General features: G+C 40.5%; 1 protein-coding gene across 1 annotated transcript in view; it reads right to left on the bottom strand.

The window, feature by feature from the left end:
- Positions 1–1,065: 1,065 nt before the first annotated feature.
- FCHSD2 (FCH and double SH3 domains 2) overlaps positions 1,066–18,925 on the bottom strand; it is a 162,281-nt gene continuing 144,421 nt past the window's right edge. Inside the window, exons 14-21 of the mRNA XM_026850442.1 lie at positions 14,138–14,299; positions 8,705–8,839; positions 7,734–7,817; positions 7,432–7,609; positions 6,848–7,068; positions 5,745–5,874; positions 4,605–4,687; positions 1,066–2,640 (exon numbers count right to left, since the gene is read on the bottom strand). Of these exons, the coding sequence (XP_026706243.1) occupies positions 2,557–2,640; positions 4,605–4,687; positions 5,745–5,874; positions 6,848–7,068; positions 7,432–7,609; positions 7,734–7,817; positions 8,705–8,839; positions 14,138–14,299 (1,077 nt within the window). The 3' untranslated portion in view covers positions 1,066–2,556. The remainder of the gene's footprint in view (positions 2,641–4,604; positions 4,688–5,744; positions 5,875–6,847; positions 7,069–7,431; positions 7,610–7,733; positions 7,818–8,704; positions 8,840–14,137; positions 14,300–18,925) is intronic.

Here is an 18,925-nt window from a genome sequence, read left to right as displayed (position 1 = left end):
AATTTTATTTAATCCAAATATCCATAACTGCACAAAGGCTATTAAGTGATTCTTTTGGTACCTGGAGTTTTGTTACTGGCTCTCCATTTTTGGCGTAATTTTGCTCCTCATACGAATACCACCTTAAAGCGATATTTCACGACCTCTTTAAGTACGTGCACAAGTGTTTGACTAAGCAGGAGATTCAACTTCCTGTGTAAAAACATAAACCACAAAAAAGATACCCAAGAAAACGTACGTTTTTATTCTCCCTCAGTCCCAGACCTACACCCGACTCTTCAAAGGACATTCTGCCACAGGCATCGCGGCGTCTGTATCGAGACAACGTCATGGATTTAGTTCCACTTTTTTATTATTCAACTTTTTATACATAATAAATACAAACTTTTTACAGCCAATATAAAGAAAGCATTTGCACCTATGCTTTCAGTGTACTGACGCTGTACATGATGATACGTCGAATACATGCCCTGTATGAAGAAATCATAGTTAAAAAGGAGGCATATTTTTACAACTTTTCTTTTTTTTTCTTTTTTTTTTTAAATAAAATTAGCAGCTCTTACAGAAAATATTTTAAAATACAACTAAAGAGACTTTAAATAACACTTTCTGAATTTTGAAAGTCCAGGTATGAAGGACACAGAAAAACTGGCCAAAGAAATTGAACATGAACATTATGGCAATACTTGCTTTTCTTCTGCATTGTGAAGCTTTCAAAATTTTTGCAAACAGTTAAATCTTTTTCTAAAAACTTTTTTTTTTTTTTTAAACTTAAGAATAAGTTTGATAAACACATAAAAAGACCTCAAACAGATCAACAGGACGAGAGGTGCAAAAGAATGAAAAATATGGAAAAGACTTCATTGGACAGTCACCGATTTCATAACTGACCCATGAATTGTTTTCTTCAAACAGCCCCACTCTTGGTTAAAGATCCCACTGGGAAAGGAGATTGGCAAACACAAATGTCTCAGAGACCCAGCTTGGGTTGGGATTTACAAGTATGTGCAAAGTTTATGATAAAATCTTGTTAGATGATTTTTTGTGTGTGTGTGTGTGTGTGTATGTAAATGCAGCTTCAAAAAATAGCCCTTGTTAGTAAACTAAAGGTAGAAAACTTACTGGCTTAGAAAAAAAAAAAAAAGACATAAGAGCGCATTCAATAGAACCCATATAACAGCTCAAAAAAACCCAACATTGTGATGCCTTTTAACCGAAGCTTTGATCTGATGGAGATTGCTGAAAATAATTTATTAAGTACACAAAGAAAAACCCTGTTTTCATCCAGTTTTTCCTTCTCCTCTGACCATTTCTCTCCACGTTAAACCTCCGAATACCCCCTGTCCTTCCCTTTCAAACAACGACGACAAGCTTCCTTTCCAGAGATCTCCGATTGAAAATCAGTTTTGAAAGCCTTTTAATTTCTTGCCTAAGAGTAATTTGAGACCATAGTCTTGGCCACAAAGGCGTCGCAGAGACCAGAGCTCTCCCTGGCTTCTGGCTTTGGCTAGTTAACGGGCGTCGCATGGGAAAATGCTACAGGACCATCCAATGCAAAAACTAAATAACGCATGTAAATACTCTAAATGTAACTTCTAATTCTAGCCAGATGTTTTGATGACAAAGATATACTGCTAATGTTGGATAATAAAGTACACGGCAATAACTGGGATAAGAGTGACCCAAATACTTTAAAAAAAAAAAACAAACCAAAAAAACAACCGAAACCAAAACCCCCAAAATCTGCTAAGAAAAAAAAATGAAGCTCAATTTCCAGATCTAGACAAAATCTCACTTACTTTTCTACCAGTTGGTTTATGCTATGGAACAAGATGTTGCTACTAATTCAGCACCTCCATATTAGATACTCTATTACTAAATGTACTGCATAAATATTAATACAAAGAACATAACAGTTTAACTGTTAATTATTGAAGAGGTGTGCATTAATGTAATTAACGCCATATGATCTGCATCAGTTTTCCTTATCTATAAGATTATTTTCCTGTTTCTTCCTTTCTGCAAGGGGGATTTAAAGAGGAGCCAGCCTCTCCTTATACTTATTTTTCAGTTCCCTTTTTCATTCCGCAAGATCTGATTAATACCTAATCAGACAAGTAATGCTACTTGAAGAATTGACAATCTTTAACACGTTTCTATGGCAACAGTAATATACTGTACTAATGCATGTGATCGAAGTATGCTATGACTAAGTTGCATGAATGAGGCTCTTTCCTCAGCCTCTGTATAAAAATTGACCATCTTCAGCCAAGAGAGAAACCTGCTCCAAGGCAATCCTCTGCTCGCTGTTTGGCCCGTCTTGGTTTGTGCTAAGAGAGGAAGAATGATGTATATAAATCAAAACAAAAAAAAAAAAAAAAAGGCACAAAATAGTCATGACTGTGGGAAGGAATCCACCATGTCGCTGCCACATAAAATCCTCCCTATCTCTTGCTCTATTAAAAGTCTTCATCATGCAAAGGTGCCTAAAAATGAGATTGACCAAATACCGCGTTTGGTCTTGATTGTAGCACTACTACTTAACTAGTCCAATCGTTACACCAGAGTGATTTCCACGTCCTCTATCTTCTCTGTTGTCCGGCGGTGATGCTGTGTAGGGGGTGGTGGAGCTGCTCGCACCTGAAACAGCCAAGAACCAGCCTGTAACTATCAGAAAACTGACATTTCAGAACTTGCACAGACTAAAACCACAACTTCGGGCTTGTACCTCAAGATGACACAAACATACAGATTGTATATTAAGACTGACAGAACTACAGTGAGTATCTACCTGAATTCAGGCCCAGTAGTCTCAAATTAAGCCATCAAAGGCTTTTTATTATAACCTGTCATCACGCCCGGGTGATTTTTCATAAAATACAGGACCTCAAGGATCACCTGGTCCAACCTTTCTGGCATCTTTCTCCAGGATGACTAGTAGACATGACGGGGCAAACACACCGGGTGAGAATACCCATCTATTCTGGGTGTGCGGTACCACACATAAGCTGGTACATAAACCTGGGACGGACTCTGGACTTTACACCAAACGCTGAAATCTGATGACGCCCTTGCCTGGAATTTCTGGAAAGTACAAAAATGTCTTGTTGCATCTAAGTGGTTTACTCATATTTAATCAATCACTGACCTGAACGATACACACCTGAAATTTGTTTCTATTTTTATACTCTGAAACATCAATAAAGTTGTTATTGCTCCTGATGGAGATTACCTTAAGCACTTAACAGCATTTCATGCAGGATTTTTATCACAGGATTTCAGAATACACCAGAGTGACTTGTTATGGAAAACATGAATTGTGGAGCAATACCATAACAATATTTTCAAACCAGGGGTATTTCAAATGCAATACTAACAGAAATCCTTTCAATTAAGGCACGACACTCTAATAACATCTTGAAAAGACAATAAATTGTAAGAAACTCATGAAAAAAAATATAAATCTACAAAATGGAAAAGCTGATTCGTTGTCTTTTTACAAGGGAATAAGACAAAGTGAAACTCTGTTCATTACTGAACGATGCAGTTCTACCTCTGCCTCGTGTATCTCAGTGAACAAAACTAACTCATGGGCTACTGGGACAGTCAGGATGTAATTTTTGAATATCCCAAAGTGCTCTTTTTCTGCATCCTCACTCACTGAGAATGCCAGGAAAATACAGATGTTCCATCTTAATGTGGTTTGATTTAGGACACTGAGCTGCCCCAAAACTTGATCTCAAAGTTAATCCTAGGAGATGGATTTTGCAAGTTTTAAGTGATCAAATTCTTCCTTTTCTTTTTCTGGCAAACTCTCTCTTTCTAAAGGCCACAAAGACATCACCAAATATATAAATCTCACGGTTTGGAATTTTTAATCCAAAACCTTCAAATCAAGGGGTTTGGAAATAAATAGAACCCTAAATGCAATGGAGCGCCAAGGGCCACGTGTTACATCAAACTGCTGGCAAGCAGATTTGCCTGCCAGCACACTGGAGAAGAAGCAATTGTACAAATGATATGATTAAACTGTTCCGGCCTTTACTCACCACCTCTTTTTTTAGTTCTGTTCATGTTATTACATGTGGCAAGAACAGAAATAACCTCCCAAGGCCTGACAAGGCAGTATAAGTTTATCGACTAACATCTATTTTGCTATCGTTAGAGGTGTAATTTCCTCCCAGGTTCGATTTCATGAGTCATCTGCTTCACACAGGTATTCCAACTATAAAAGAAGGGCAGGTCAGTTGAAGGACAGGGGAGAAATAGGATTCAAGGTCATCTTCAAACAGTGGCTTACTGTTTAAACAAGCGCAGCTTTGTTTTGTTCCAGCGTTCACTTAAGCTCCAATAGCTCTGATGTTCTACACCTTTTGAACACATCTATGGTATTACCAAAGGGGACAGAACAGACCTTTCCTCACAGTATTCATCTGAGATACTGCACTTTTATACACACTAATTGGATTTGCAGAACACAGAGAGCCAAATCATCAGGTGCTGGATCACCACCCTCCTTTGAACGTCCCTACCCTGATTTACCTAGACTTGGCCTTAGAGCTTCATAGCATCAATAAAAACAACAGCATTTGTTTTTAACTTACAGGTCGCAGTTTGCCATATGAAGTTTCGGGAGGAATTCGTGGAGGCTGTGAGAATCCAGGGGACTCTGAACTGAAGTTGTTTTCTGAAATAGTAAGCAGCAACTCATCACAGAATCATCTAGGTTGGAAAAGACCTTGAAGATCATCCAGTCCAACCATTAACCTGGCACTGACCGTTCCCAACTCCCCCAGATCCCTCAGCGCTGGCTCAGCCCGACTCTTCAACCCCTCCAGGGATCCCGGGGACTCCCCCCCTGCCCTGGGCAGCCCATTCCAACGCCCAACAGCCCCTTCTGCACAGAAATCCTTCCTCAGAGCCAGCCTGACCCTGCCCTGGGCAGCTTGAGGCCATTCCCTCGGGGCCTGGCGCTGGGGCCTTGGCTCCAGAGACTCATCCCCCCTCTCTGCCCCCTCCTGGCAGGGAGTTGCCGAGGGCCAGGAGGTCTCCCCTCAGCCTCCTCTTCTCCAGACTGAACCCCCCCAGTTCCCCCAGCCGCTCCCCAGCAGACCTGTGCTCCAGACCCTGCCCCAGCTCCGTTGCCCTTCTCTGGCCACGCTCGAGTCATTCAATGGCCTTTTTGGGGTGAGGGGCCCAAAACTGAACCCAGGAATCGAGGGGCGGCCTCCCCAGTGCCCAGCCCAGGGCTCAGATCCCTTCCCTGTCCCTGCTGGCCACGCCAGTGCTGACACAAGCCAGGATGCCATTGGCCTTCTTGGCCCCCTGGGCACACTGCTGGCTCCTGTTCAGCCGGCTGTCAATCAACACCCCCAGGTCCCTCTCTGACTGGCAGCTCTCCAGCCACTCCTCCCCAAGCCTGTAGCCCTGCTGGGGGTTGTTGTGGCCCAAGGGCAGCCCCCGGCATTTGCCCTCAGTGAAACTCCCCCAGTTGGGCTCAGCCCGTGGCTCCAGCCTGGCCAGGTCTCTCTGCAGCCTCCCCACCCTCGAGCAGACCAACACTCCCACCCAACCGGGGGTCACCTGCAAACTGCCCATCACAAACACGCCACTCAGTAAGTATTACTGAATTAACTTCATGTTGCAAAGCAAGCTTTTTTTTTTTTTTCTGCCTTCTGGATTGTGACCATTCTAAATTAAGCATTTAGCTGAAATATTCCTTCTACTATCACAAAATTCCTTACCGTTAGTTGATGGTGATCTGGGGAAGTACTGAGAACCTCTTTTATCCGGACTGTGGTAGGGACTAGTGGGCGGCTGGTCATACAGTGGCAGCGGCGGAAGGGCACTGTTAGGCTTTGGAGTCGGGGATACCTGTGTTAAAAAAGAGAGGGGGGGCTGCAGAAAGCCTCATTCCTCCACAGGTTTTTACATACACACTGAGGTGCAGCAAGTTCTCTGACACATCATTTTGCTAGGAACTTTCACCTGGAAAAAAAATATCTGTCAAAAGTGCTGTCAGGTACATTTGGGAAGGAAAGCCAAGATAGCCCACAGCGATTATATATATATTTTTTTAAAAAAAATCACGGGTTGCCACTGCGCAGAAACGTTCATCCTCTCCCAGACATTTTCGACTTCTTGAATGTTATTTGGAAAAAGTCTTCTGGCCAAGTGTGCCTCTCCACACCTATTCCCACAAAAGCATTAAGATCACGAATTTTATCCCAACTCATCTACATGTATATAAATTAAATGTTAAGTTTTCATGGTCTTCTCAAATCAAAGAATAAAATTACTGGAGAAAATACTTTGTAGGGAACATGGAAGTGTACTTTCTAGCACCGCAGTTACGCATGAGAATGCATCTGTTTTTCTAGTACGCTATAAGCAGTACATACCTATATTGAAATGAGGGCATTTTTGCAAAGATTACTGTAATAAAGTATTTGGTAGTCAAAAATTTAGAGGATACAGAACAGGTTTAAGTATGAAAACATGAAATTAGGGCTGAGAAAGCCCATAATTCTCTTTTTGCCAGGTTCTCTTTGATGTCTCAGTCTATGCCATAAATTAATTACAGGAGGTAGACTGTGAATTTTTCTCCTTTGGTTCATTTCCTTTCTACCCCAACACTTGCCTTTATTCACAGATTTGTTACATTTACCAAAATATATCAGTTGATAATTATTAGGCTGGGTAAGAAACTAAAAGGTAAGAGGTTTTTTGGTTTTTTTTTCTTAAATTGATTCTGATTTTTTTTTTTTTCCTAAAGAAACAGCCTTGCAAATTCACCCTAACGAACTCATATCATCTGTGCAAGGTATCATCTCCACTCTTTACCTACCTGAATATCTCCAATCCACTGAGTCTCTCCATTTTCTGAGGCCGTAAGCTCTTCAACTAATACTGATGGGAACACCCCAACGCGCCCGTTGAATTCTCCTTCCCAAAAGCCATCATCGTCTTGATTTTCCTTGTTCAAGATGCGGATGATTGCTCCTTCCGGGAAGGAGAGCTCATCATCTGTCTGGCCCTCGTAATCATAAAGTGCTTTTACAAAACAGACTGAAGAAAGGAAAAGGGGGGGAGGGGGAAAAAAAAGTGTAATTGGCAAGAGTTTTTTTTAAAAAAACGTATTATACATACTCATGGCTGGACTCGATGACCTTAAAGATCTTTTCCAACCTAAATGATTCTATGATATGAGTCAAAGTATTTTAGTTTCCGTTCATTTTAGTTAATCTCAACTCTATGACATAGCCAGGTTAATTATGCAGATATGATAGGAGACAGGTAATTCTTGAGAACAGCTGTACTCAGATACAAGTCAAAGAGGAGAAATTCTCAGGTGCGACACCCAAACTCGATATGTAGAATGCTTCCGAGAACAAGCTTAACATACTATTTATTTTTTTAACTGGTATTTACCACTGGAGTCTCCGTTCAGGCTGCCTGAGACCAAGTCGGCCTCAGTGGAGTTATTTGAGGTGTGTGATCGACTGTCCAGTGCTGCGAGGGACTGCAGCATACTCAGCAGGCTGCTGGATGTTGGGAACTGCAGATACTTCTCCGGCACGTAACCCACTTGACCCGCTTTATTCCGTGCCTGGAAATAAAATGACAGCAGAGATGCTCTGCTTTTGCATAATATGCTGAAAAGAATCCAAATACTTTCTCCCGGCCCAAGTTCTATTTTTCTAATAGTGAAAACAATCTCAGAAAAATGATACCTTTACCCAGTCTTCCATATCTCCATCTTCAATAACCTCCAAAACCTCATGTTCCTCTATGGTCAGTTCATCTGGCTGAGAAGCCTGAAGTACGTAACAGAAGATTAGAAGATAAAAATGTTTTCAGATGCATGAGACAGGCAGTGTAAAGCACATTCTCATCCAGAGTTTTATTAAAACTTAGAAAATAAAAGCGTTCTCAGGTGCACGGGACAGGCAGTGTAAAGCACATTCTCATCCAGACTTCTATTAATACTTACAGGTTTTAAAAAATTCAAAATGTTAGGATTGTAACATACTTTAAAACCTATTAATAAGGGGGGTGCTGTATACTTCCTGACATTCACAAAACCTTTTTCCACTCTAGAGACAGATGGAAGCCCCCTGAATGCCACCCAGCACGTCAAACCCTATTTACTTTTGAAACTCTAATTACTCCTTGCTCTAAGACTAAGCCTAAGCCTCGGCTGCCGCAGCGGTGTGATTTACAGCTGACCCAGCAGTGCTGGCCGAGGTAAATAGCACGAATGCAGTTTGTGAGCAAAGCTTTAACTCACCAATGGTGGTGTCACTATTCCAGCACAAAGAGGAGCTTTGTGGTGCAGCGTACAAGCGTGCCTGACACCGGGAAGGCATTTCTGATCTGGCCACACCAGCTCAGCAACAAAAATTAAACCATCTTCGAATGGCAGGCACACAACTGGTCTCCTTGAAGCCAGACAGGGACATCTCCACACACACGCAGAAGCTCCAGTGCTCTGCCAAAGTGTAGTTTAAGTGTGTTTCATGACGGGATGGATTTTACACCGCTGCAGTTTTTCACTAGATGCTCCATATATTTAATGTGCACCATTACCAAGTCAAGTGCTGGCATCCTACCTCCAACTCCCACAGGCACAGTCACATCTATTATCTGTTTGTTGTAGAATTCACTTTTCTAATCCATTAAAAAAAAATTAAAAATCACAAACCTTATATGAATAAACAACTTTGCAGGTGAGAGGATAATTTCTTAGAGTACCAGAAGGGCTAGAACTACTGTCATCAAAAACATCCATGCTGTCTTCAAACTCTTCACCTTCTTCCTTTTCTGCATCAGCATTAATCTGTTAAAACAAATTCATCTATTAAAACAAATTAAATTCAATCTATTGAAACAAGTTAAATACCATCAAATAAAAATAAGTGAAGAAATAACAACAAAAAATTATCGACTGATATTTTCCAGCAGGTTTTTTTTATTGCTTATGATTATTAAAACTGGACCAAAAAAAAAAACCCGACTAAATAATATTCAACGTACAGTTCTCGGGTAACAACAGGAAAAGGGCCATCAAACCAACCAAATACAGGGAAACAAAAGAATAAGAGCTGTCACCAAATCCCATCTTTGTTGAACTCAGCTCTATTTCTTCATTCAAGCACAGGCCCATGGCTCTTAAAAAGAACTGTGGAAGATTTTAGAAGCTCCAGCTCAACTGCTGGACAGTTACTTGCATCAGCTGTGAAACAGTGACTAATGTACTTTGGAGATGCTGTTTCGGAGGCATAGCAAATAGTTTAATGGAAAAGAAGAGTCACTTACTGAGAATTTATGCTATTAAAAGATTAATGTACCTGTGACCGCAAGTTATAAGATGAAACTGCAGTGGAAATAAACTTGAAAAAATAAAAATAAAAAAAAATCAGCCTTCTAGCTGGTGTATTCTGCACAACAGATTTGCTGCAGTTTATTAAAAAAAAAAAATCTTAGAGAAAGCGTGATGATTAAAAACTAGCTATAAAAGTTTAAATAAAAACTGAAGTCAATACACTGGAAAAATACAAGTTTCTATAAATGTAGTTTGGGCAACATCGACATGAGCTGTGCTTTGGCCTTGTGCCTGGATTAAATTTTGAATAAACACTTGATCTCATGTGAAAATGGGCAAGTCCTTCAAATCAAAGCCACGCTGTTATCTGCCATCTTCCCCTTATTTATTCCTTTTTTATTTGGGAGTGAATTTGGTATTCCTCCTGAAAACGGAAAGGCTGGTAAATCAACAAAAAGTTAGGCTGAGACTAAAAAGCCACAGTGTGGGCTCCCTAAACCAGCTGCCTCCATACCTCTGCTCCATAACATCTTTGCTCTCCTATGCCTGGAGCAGAAGATCACCAAGCTTCATGATTTTGTGATTTGGATTAGTTTTATGTTACAACTTTTACAATACATCCTTGTAATTAATGTTAATTTTCCCCTGCTTGTTGTCATTCAATTGGGGTTTGCGTCCACTGCTACTTAAATGCATTAATGGATGTTGCAGTAACAAAAAAAATTGCTGTCCTGCCTAGCTAATGCTTTGATATATTACCAACCAACTATAAATTACAGCAAATTTAAGGTTTTCCCTCTCCAGTTTCTAACTGCCTTTTGCTGTGCCTGGTCTATGTCCCAGCAGCCAAAGCTGACATCCAGCTGACAGCCCTACAAAACATCATGGAAATTAGTGTATCACGTCTAGAAAGACTCGTTTGTAAAATATCTGGTGCCGGTTTTCTAACGCGAGGAGGAAAATTGCGTTTGAATTTTCAATGCGTGGGTTGCTCAAACTCCTGGAATAGAATCGTTTGCAAAGTAAGCGCACGGAGGGAAAACAGCGCTGATGGTATAGAGAACTTAGGAGGTTTGTTTCGTAAAGCTCCTCTTTCTGTGGAGTCTGGTAAAGAAAGACAGCGCAAGCAAAGAATAAATACATCAGCTACAATTACACCAAAGGTATGTAACGGGGAACAAACCTAAGAGTAAAGGTGGGTAAGGTGACGTGATAGCTTGGTTATACATACGAAAAAAATGGTATAATAGATTTATCGATCTGGTTTTGCTGCCCATCCTACACAAAAGGGATTCAATACCGAAAAGAACACCAAACCCACTTTTCTTCTCTCCTCAGAAAGGCACAGACCCTGGCTACAACAGAGAACACGTTTATACTGAACCGCCTCAGGTTTGATTTGGATCTGTGACCCGTAGGAGCTAAAAAAGGGCTGAAATTTCCTGCCAGTTCACTCACGGAGCAGCCACCGGAGCACGGGGAGGTGTCGCCCAGCCAGAGGCAGGTTGCAATAGCCTGTATTTAGGGACTGAAATCACAATTGGTTTCGCACAGGTTGCTGGTACCTGATGACCACCAGGCCTGAATACGAACCAGTAACCTAAGAGTTGAAAGAAACTCTAAGCTTTTTACAGTTAAAAGACGCTCTATCCCTTTACTAAAAGCATCATTTTCACATTCACAGTAAATGTACCAACTGCAAACGTTATTTCTAACCCTACAATACTGTACTACTGTACAAATTTCTTATAACCGTACTGCTTCAAGTCCCAGCAAATACAGAACAAAACACAAACCCTGTAAAGACATTATTCTCTCCTCCTTTTTGAATAAATTACATAGCATTTCCAATACATTTGTTGTAGGCACGTAAAGGTTTCCCAAAGATGTTAATATGTAAGAATAGCATTGCGTACATTTTCCAGATGACGTTAAAATTAACATTTTTTGGGCATGTACACTGGGAATAAAAAAGTCTTATCTCCTGAGATTATGCATTTCATCATTATGGCAGAAAGTCAGCCAGCTGGATAGGTGATGGGATATTAACTCCTTCAGCTTGTTACCCTACTGGAGCAGGTTGAATAAATACAGTGATACCAAGCCATCGATGCTGCTTTCTTCTTTTTAGCTCTTTGGAAAGAAAATTTACCAACAGCTTTGCTGATCAAATTGCATCATGACAAATACAGACACGAAGCAAAGCAGTGCACAGCCTAAGGACGGCAGAAAGCTGGTTTCTGAACATTAAACACTGCCTGCTCGTCAAGGATGAAGTGAGAGCACTGCTTGTTATATGCTGCAGTAATTCTAATCGTTGCAAGCAGCATAATCTCAGTAACAGTGTAAATAATTCCATCTATGGGCTGTCCCCATCTGGCCTGCCAAGGTCAACAGCATCTTTTTTTAAATTTTTTTTTTTTTTTAAATACGGGAGCATATGTAAGTGTAAAAGAGGAAAATAAGAATCAGAGTTTAACCTCCCACGCTGTGGCATCTGCTGGCTCGCCAGGGACTAGCACAGGGTTTGGCTCCAGGGCTGGCTGTTGGCACAGCTGAGACAGAGAACAAGGTATTGGGCGCGGTCCAAACGTGCACAACGGGAAGTTAAAGGAGGTGGGAGTACAAGAAGAAAGGGGAAAACCACTGTTAAACACAGCTACGTAACATATCCTCATCTACCCTGGCTAGAAAGGATCTGAAACGAAAGTCGGCACAAGAACTCTTTTGGGATTGGGAAGGTTGGAGCTCGGATCTGGATACTACAGCTTTAATCTCTAATTATACTCCTAAACAGGGGAGTAAGGCCTGCAGGGACAGGCTACGCAGAGCAGTGGCTGTAACAACCTCTACTGCAAATCACCGTCACCGTGTTGGAGCTCTGTGTGTAACATCCCAACACCCTGAAGAGAGCAGAGAGTGGGTTTTGCCAGGATTTGCTGAGGTTCCGCTCAGCGCGCCCTCAATTGTTTTTGGACTAAAGTTGACCTAGATGAAAATAACTGTACATCCAAAAAAACCTTTCCCTCTAAGGGTTCGCCACCCTTACCAAGAAAACAATAAAGAAGCAGAAAAACATGAAGAAACATGGGAACGAGTGGGGTTTTTTTTTTGTGCGTAGATGGCACATACTTGCTGAAATGGAGATTTTGTTTCTCTTAGGTGGTCAGTGAGAGCAAACCATTCTTCAAATCGTTTGCAAAGCAATGAAAAACCACATCCCCATTCCCCCTGAAAGCTTTGTTAAGATATATTCTGTCTGTCCAAAGCACTTAAGATTAAAAAGTGTGAATTAAGTCATTTTAATAGCGTATGAAGACTGTAGTTAGGAAAGTATCCATGTGCAAAGTGAGACTTTATAAAAGCCTCTGAATTTTGTTAAATATGTAAACACACACATAGAAAATTTAAAATTTGTTCGAGGCAAACTGACCAAATCTTCAGGAATTTTATTTTAGTTGGTTACCAGTAAAGAGTAATAGATTGGTTAGTTTTAACTAACCCAAGGTGACAGCTCAGCATCACATGCCATGTAGGGGAATTAAAAAAAATAATTAAGAAAAAAAATAAAAGCAAGCTTTTATGAGTTCTTTTAGCAGTTCCTCTTTTCCGAACAGGGTTCAGGCAGCTGTTCCATTCAACCATCACTATTTATTTTGAAATATATCATTCTTGGGGGGCTAATGGGGAGGAAACTGGTTGGACTGGACGATCTTCAAGGTCTTTTCCAACCTAGATGATTCTGTGATTCGGTGAAAACGAGAGTTTGCTTTTTGTTTTTTCTCGAATTACATCAAAATGTGCTTTCTTCCAAGCTAAACAGATGGGAGATGTCTCTGACCTATTTTGCAAACCAGCCACAGACGTTACAAACACAATTAGTTTCACGTAAAACTGAATTAAAAAATCATTACCAATCTTCCACTGATCAAAGTTGCTTTTCAGTTCAATTTTGGGTATATTGGATAAAATTTTCAAAAGAGTTAGCTTGACTTTGAACGCAGCAAGACACACTCGTCCAATTGAATGTAACAGTTTAAGAAGTTACCAGCTCCTTGGATGAAATGCAGTAGTGATCAGGTTTGTGGTCTGCTCCAATTTAACTTCTTTACTGCTTTAAGTGAAACTAGTGATTCACATAGAAAATGTCAAATATTTACTATATCTCAAATAACAGGGCAGTAACTGGCAGGTGAATAATGGTAACATCAAAACCCGTGACAAATCTTGGAGGGAAACATCTAACCCTGCTCACAGGAATGGACAGCCTGTTTTCCAAGGCCTTACACTGATTTTTTTTTAATGAATTAAATTTTCATCTCAAATATCTTAATCCGTTTGGGAAACAGGCTTTGCTCTGCCGATGCCTTTCACTATGATCTCTACCTAAATGACTCTTTAAGGGATGATGTAGAGCCTACGGTTTTCTAAACATTTGGAAGAATAAAGCCTTTCATCCAAGTATCTCGGATAACATCGTAAACTATTAATGAAACTTCAAAAAAAACCCCACGCAGACGTTTTTCTTTTCAGGAGATGGCAAATAAATGTTATGGCACTTATCCAAGGTCAGAAAAATCGATCTAAAGTAAACTCAGCAACAGAAAACCTTTTTTTTTTTCTTTTTTTTTTTTTTCTTTTTTTTGGTTTCTTTTGCATTAGCTTCAGCCACACAGCTACGAGATTTTTCCAGTTAGCTAACAACCAACCAAGTATTATCAATTTGGGTTTATATTCAATATTAAGTTGAGAGTTACTACTAGGGAAGAGCCACATGGAGACGAGGTGAGGTTTACTGGTTGGAAACCATACCAGGTGTGAAGAGCCGTTGTTGGTCACCGAGGGCAGGCTGGCCCAGCGTTCGTTTTCCAGTTCTTCCATCACTTGGTTCATGGCACTTTTTAGCCACGTATCCACGGACACACCGATCTGCTTCAGCAGATCGAGACGGGCTTCTGCTTTCAGCTTAATTATCTGAGGAAATAAACACACACACACACGGGTCAGAATTCTTTCAAGATTACGTTTCGCTCTTTGCCACCACTCAAATGAGTTATTTCCTGATCTGCAAATTATTCAGGTGGCTCCAAAAGCTGCTCCATGTGGAAACGAGTCCGGCTCTTCATTTCCTTGCCTGCAGGAACGTGGTGTGAGCCAAGAGACAGGGAATGGTTTTCTAGAGATGCAAAACTACAGGCATAGCCAATTTCACAAGTTGGTGTTTTTAAAATAACATCTGTTAGTTTATGCTAACTTTCTATTCATATATGCTAGTGGTTGGTTAGTTTAGATTATTTTCGAAGTGCAAAAACTCAGACAAAACCCAGTGCTTCACAGTATTTTTAACATTAGGAATACTCCCGGGCTACAGACCCTGGATGCCCTCACAGCTGGTTGACTAAACAAATAAATCTGATGTGATACACGCACACAAACCCACCACCCCTCCCCAAAACGAGGCCATTTTCCATCAGCGCTTGCTAGAGATCACAGTAAGTTTATTTTTGATGGAAACAGAGTATCTTAATAATTCCAAAATTAAATAAATATCACACTTCAGTGAACAGATTCATGATTTTTGTCTTTAGAACAGAATGAGAAGTGAGGTTTTCTGACAGCTGGGTTCAGCTCAGCATCCTGGCATGCTTTGCGGCTTACGGAGCCAAGGCTTTAACAAATTCATGGTAAACCACCACCCTGATCCAAATTATTTAACAATCTAAACAGGAAAAGAAAGAGTAGCATGAAGAAATTCAGAACTTCAAGATAAGCAGAATTTCAAAGAGTGTATCAAGAAATGGGGGGCAAACCTAGTAATAAAACTGAGGATATTTATGTCCAGTTCAGCCCTATCATAGTCAGCCTGTTGCACTTGCTCATCAGAGGAACAAAAATCAAGTGATTTACCAAAGGTCCTTGAAGTGAGTCACTGATGGAGGCAGTAACAGAAACTCACTGAACCGCCCTGGAGTTTTTCCTGCATTTCCTTTCACAGCATTGTTCATTCTTAGCACGTTACTGGACAAGTAGGAAAGTTCCACCTCCTTTCTCGCCCTTCCATCCCCCCTCCATGGGCATCAGAAGCCCCTTCCTTCAGCATCACCGCCTGTATTGACACGTCAAGTTGTCAGCGGTGCTGGGGGACCAAGCAGATCCAGCAAAAATAGATGGGTCTAAGCCAAAATTAGAGGGAAATTACTTTTTTTTTGTAGTGACTGAAGCACAGTAGACTGTGTAAGAATCGACGTACAGTGAATTAAAATGCCAGTTGGTGCCACACACTTTTATCTCTTACACATATCCTGACTACATACAAAATTCTGTGTTGAGCTGAAATGATACTGGTATTTGTCTTGTTTTTGACACGCTGCTGCACTCTACTATTATCTTTCTATTAAGAAGATAAATCAGAAAATAAATGGCTGTAACTCTCATTCAGCTGAACACTCAAACGTGGATCCATTTTAATTGTAAAATTATTTGCAAAGGTGACTTTAAACCCGTTTCAAACAATGAGAGCTATAATTTTTAATTCCATTTAGAAGAAATGTAATTTTTACAAAGTAGATAAGTTATTAGAGTAAAATTTATTCTGTGATATGTATCTTGGTATGGGTACAGCTGCAGGCACATGCTCACAGGGAGACTGAAGGATTGGACAGGGTGGAGAAATATTTCCCACGGGAAAAGCCAAAGCCACTTAGACAAGTGAAGTGTCCACTTCTCCATGCAAGTGGTCTTCAGGTGAATAATTAACATGTACTGTAAATACTGTTCATATAGCCGAGAAAATGAGGAAAAAACTAAAATACATCAATGTACATCACACTACTTGAGTCAAGATTCAGAAAATACTGATTTAAAATGAATAAACATCAACATTCACACTGAAAGGCAGATCCTTTCAATTGCGGCATCAAGCATCTTCTGAAAACCTTGTAAGTCGGTGTGGCCCATGCCCCAACCTGAAATCTGTAAATATTTACAAAAGCAATACCTATGAGAAGGTCTGAAATCAGAAGGGCTGGAAGAGTTTTGAGTTCCAGGGGTGAAGGGAGTAGGAATTTTATCCCTTTCCTGGTCTTAGAAAGGCAATACCTCTCGCTTAGATTGTTTCATTTTGCCCCTACTTATATTAGTTTGCATATTTTAAAGCTGTAAGAACATGGAAATAAAATAATTTTAATCAATCACTAACCTTTTATTTGGAAAAATATTGTTTTAGGAGCACTTATTAAATTGAGAAGTGGATTTCTCACTGTATCAAGCTAAACAGAGAACATGCTTTAAATCAAAGCTGTTAGCACAGATGGGTTGCACCAAAAAACCTGAATCCAAGGGCGCCAATTTCTGCACGTGAACACACCTCTCTCCTGTTAATAAACATTCAAGATTTTGAACAAAACCACTTTCGAACTACATCTGCTTTGAAAGAAGGGGTGATGAGTGGCTCTCAGGGAAGATGAGCATCGCTCCTGCCTCTTATCTGGATGCTCCTACACCCAAGGTGAAGTGTTGGAGCACGGGCAGCTCCAACCCCGGCAGCTGCAGGTCAACGTGCAGGTCAGACATCTGTTGTGAGAGCACAACCTAGTCCAAGGCTACTCGTCCACATGGGGTTGATCTGTGACTCTGGTAGGGCGCGGGTGGGTTAGTGGCTTCGGTGGACACATCATCCTTTTATTGGGTTCTGTTTGAAACTGTGATAGATTGACTTAATGCAGTCATTTGCTTTAGCTTGTTAATGAGAAGCTCCCCATTTCATCACGTTACCAAGCTGAGGTGCCTCCGTGTATCTATGTACTTGTGGAGTAAGGTAGCTATCCCCTAACTTTGTCTTTATACTCAAGACACCGTATTACGAGAACTTTCCATATTCCTTCAATAAAAGTTGCCTGGGAAAGGATCGGCCTAGTTGTGCTGCTGTTTTACCTTGTTATGCAATTTCCAATTAGCTTGAGTTATGCAACAGCAATAAACATTAGTCTAGGCATGCTATAAACATTTGTAGTCCATATTAGCACTCAGTCTGCTGTAAACCATGTTGTTTGTACAAACTTGTTAGTTAAAATAAACAAGCTGCTCCAAGATCCTTGACTGTTCTTGCTAAGGGTCAGACAAGAGTTTTTAATTCAAGGTACCCAGCGAATCCAATCGAGTTACCCCACTCTATTTACACACAGTAGTCTTAATATTCAACAAATGTTTGTTCCAAACCACAAATGTTTTGAGTTTCATTCCACTGCAGACAAGCCATGAAAGTACTTAAAGTATTAGGTCAGGCCTGCACTTGAAAGATGGATAACGTTATTTACAAGCGTACGTATATTTTAACCTAAATAATTATACTGGTAGACCAGAGTTAACAGCTTCCTACCTATACGAAAATAAAACCAAAACCCAAAACCAGAGAGTAGTGTAACTTTATTCTGCTTGTCACACAGGAACAGCTACATGTTTAAAAACACAAGCACCTCATTCAAATATCACTACGTCTAAATGAGCTTGGGTTTGATGCTTTCATTGGGCCAGAGTAAAATGTTAAGTAAGAGGGAAACAAGGGATCGTCCTGCAGAAATACTGGTGTTTTCACCTGCATTGAGTCATGCACCAAGCTTTTTCTGTGTGTGTACCCGAGCACAAGGGAGGCTCTTCCCTTTGGAAGGGGAGGGTTCTGCAAAGCTGGAGCCCTGCCTTCAACCAGGAGGGAAGCTGCAGCTCCAGCCTGCCCTACTTCTCTCTGTTTGACGCGGGAAGGTAGTCAGAAAGTGATGCACTGAAAAGAGACACGGTGTGTTTCCTGACAAACAATGCCCTTAAAAAAAGATGCACTAGTCCTCAAAGCCTTGTTCGCTCAAAAAGATCAGATATTTCAAATGAAGAACTAAACAAGGCTTTAATCATTGATTTTTCCCTCTCGACCAAACGGACTCCAGCTGACACACATGCCGTACTTCCCGACGGAGTGACCTCCACTGACAGAAGCTCACAGACTTGAAAATATTTTAAACCAAGTAACCGCTTCTATTCCCACTTATATACTAAGTGTCTCCAGGAAGGCTGCTGAGGTTTAAAAGCACGGGAATGCTGGGGTCCAACACGCGCTCTGAAACCTGGGCGCTGCTCAATTTTCATTATTAGGTCTCATTGTAGGACAAATGTTTTCCTATTTAACAGTGAAATTTGCTGTTTACAATTACTATTTACCAATTACTGTTAATAGCTAAGGACTGGGATATCTTTACGCTGATTTAAGAACTGTCAGCCACCCACAAAGTTTACAAACAGTGTTCTGGGTGGTTCCTGCTTCTCGGAGCTGTTCCTTTGCCTTAGTTGACGGTAGGTTATAAGAAGATGAAAGGAAAAAAAACTCCAAAGTTTTTAAAAATATAAATATTGTTATCTAGTTCTCACATACCTATCCTTGCTCTACATGGGAGAAGGCAGAGTTTTGTTTGTTTACTGTTCCAGTCTTAATTAAGCAAAGGCTTTAGACCTACAGCTTGCACAAGATGAAGATAAACAACTGCTTTGGAAGTCATGAAAATTAAAACCAGCAAGAATAACGTTACATAGCTGTTCTCTGTTCCCAGAAAGAAA

This window comes from Athene cunicularia, assembly GCF_003259725.1.
Source record: "Athene cunicularia isolate RWA chromosome 1 unlocalized genomic scaffold, athCun1 chr1_part1, whole genome shotgun sequence".
Lineage (NCBI taxonomy): Eukaryota > Metazoa > Chordata > Aves > Strigiformes > Strigidae > Athene > Athene cunicularia.
The sequence above is the reverse complement of the archived record's forward strand: the minus strand, read 5'-3'. Positions and strand labels throughout refer to the sequence as shown.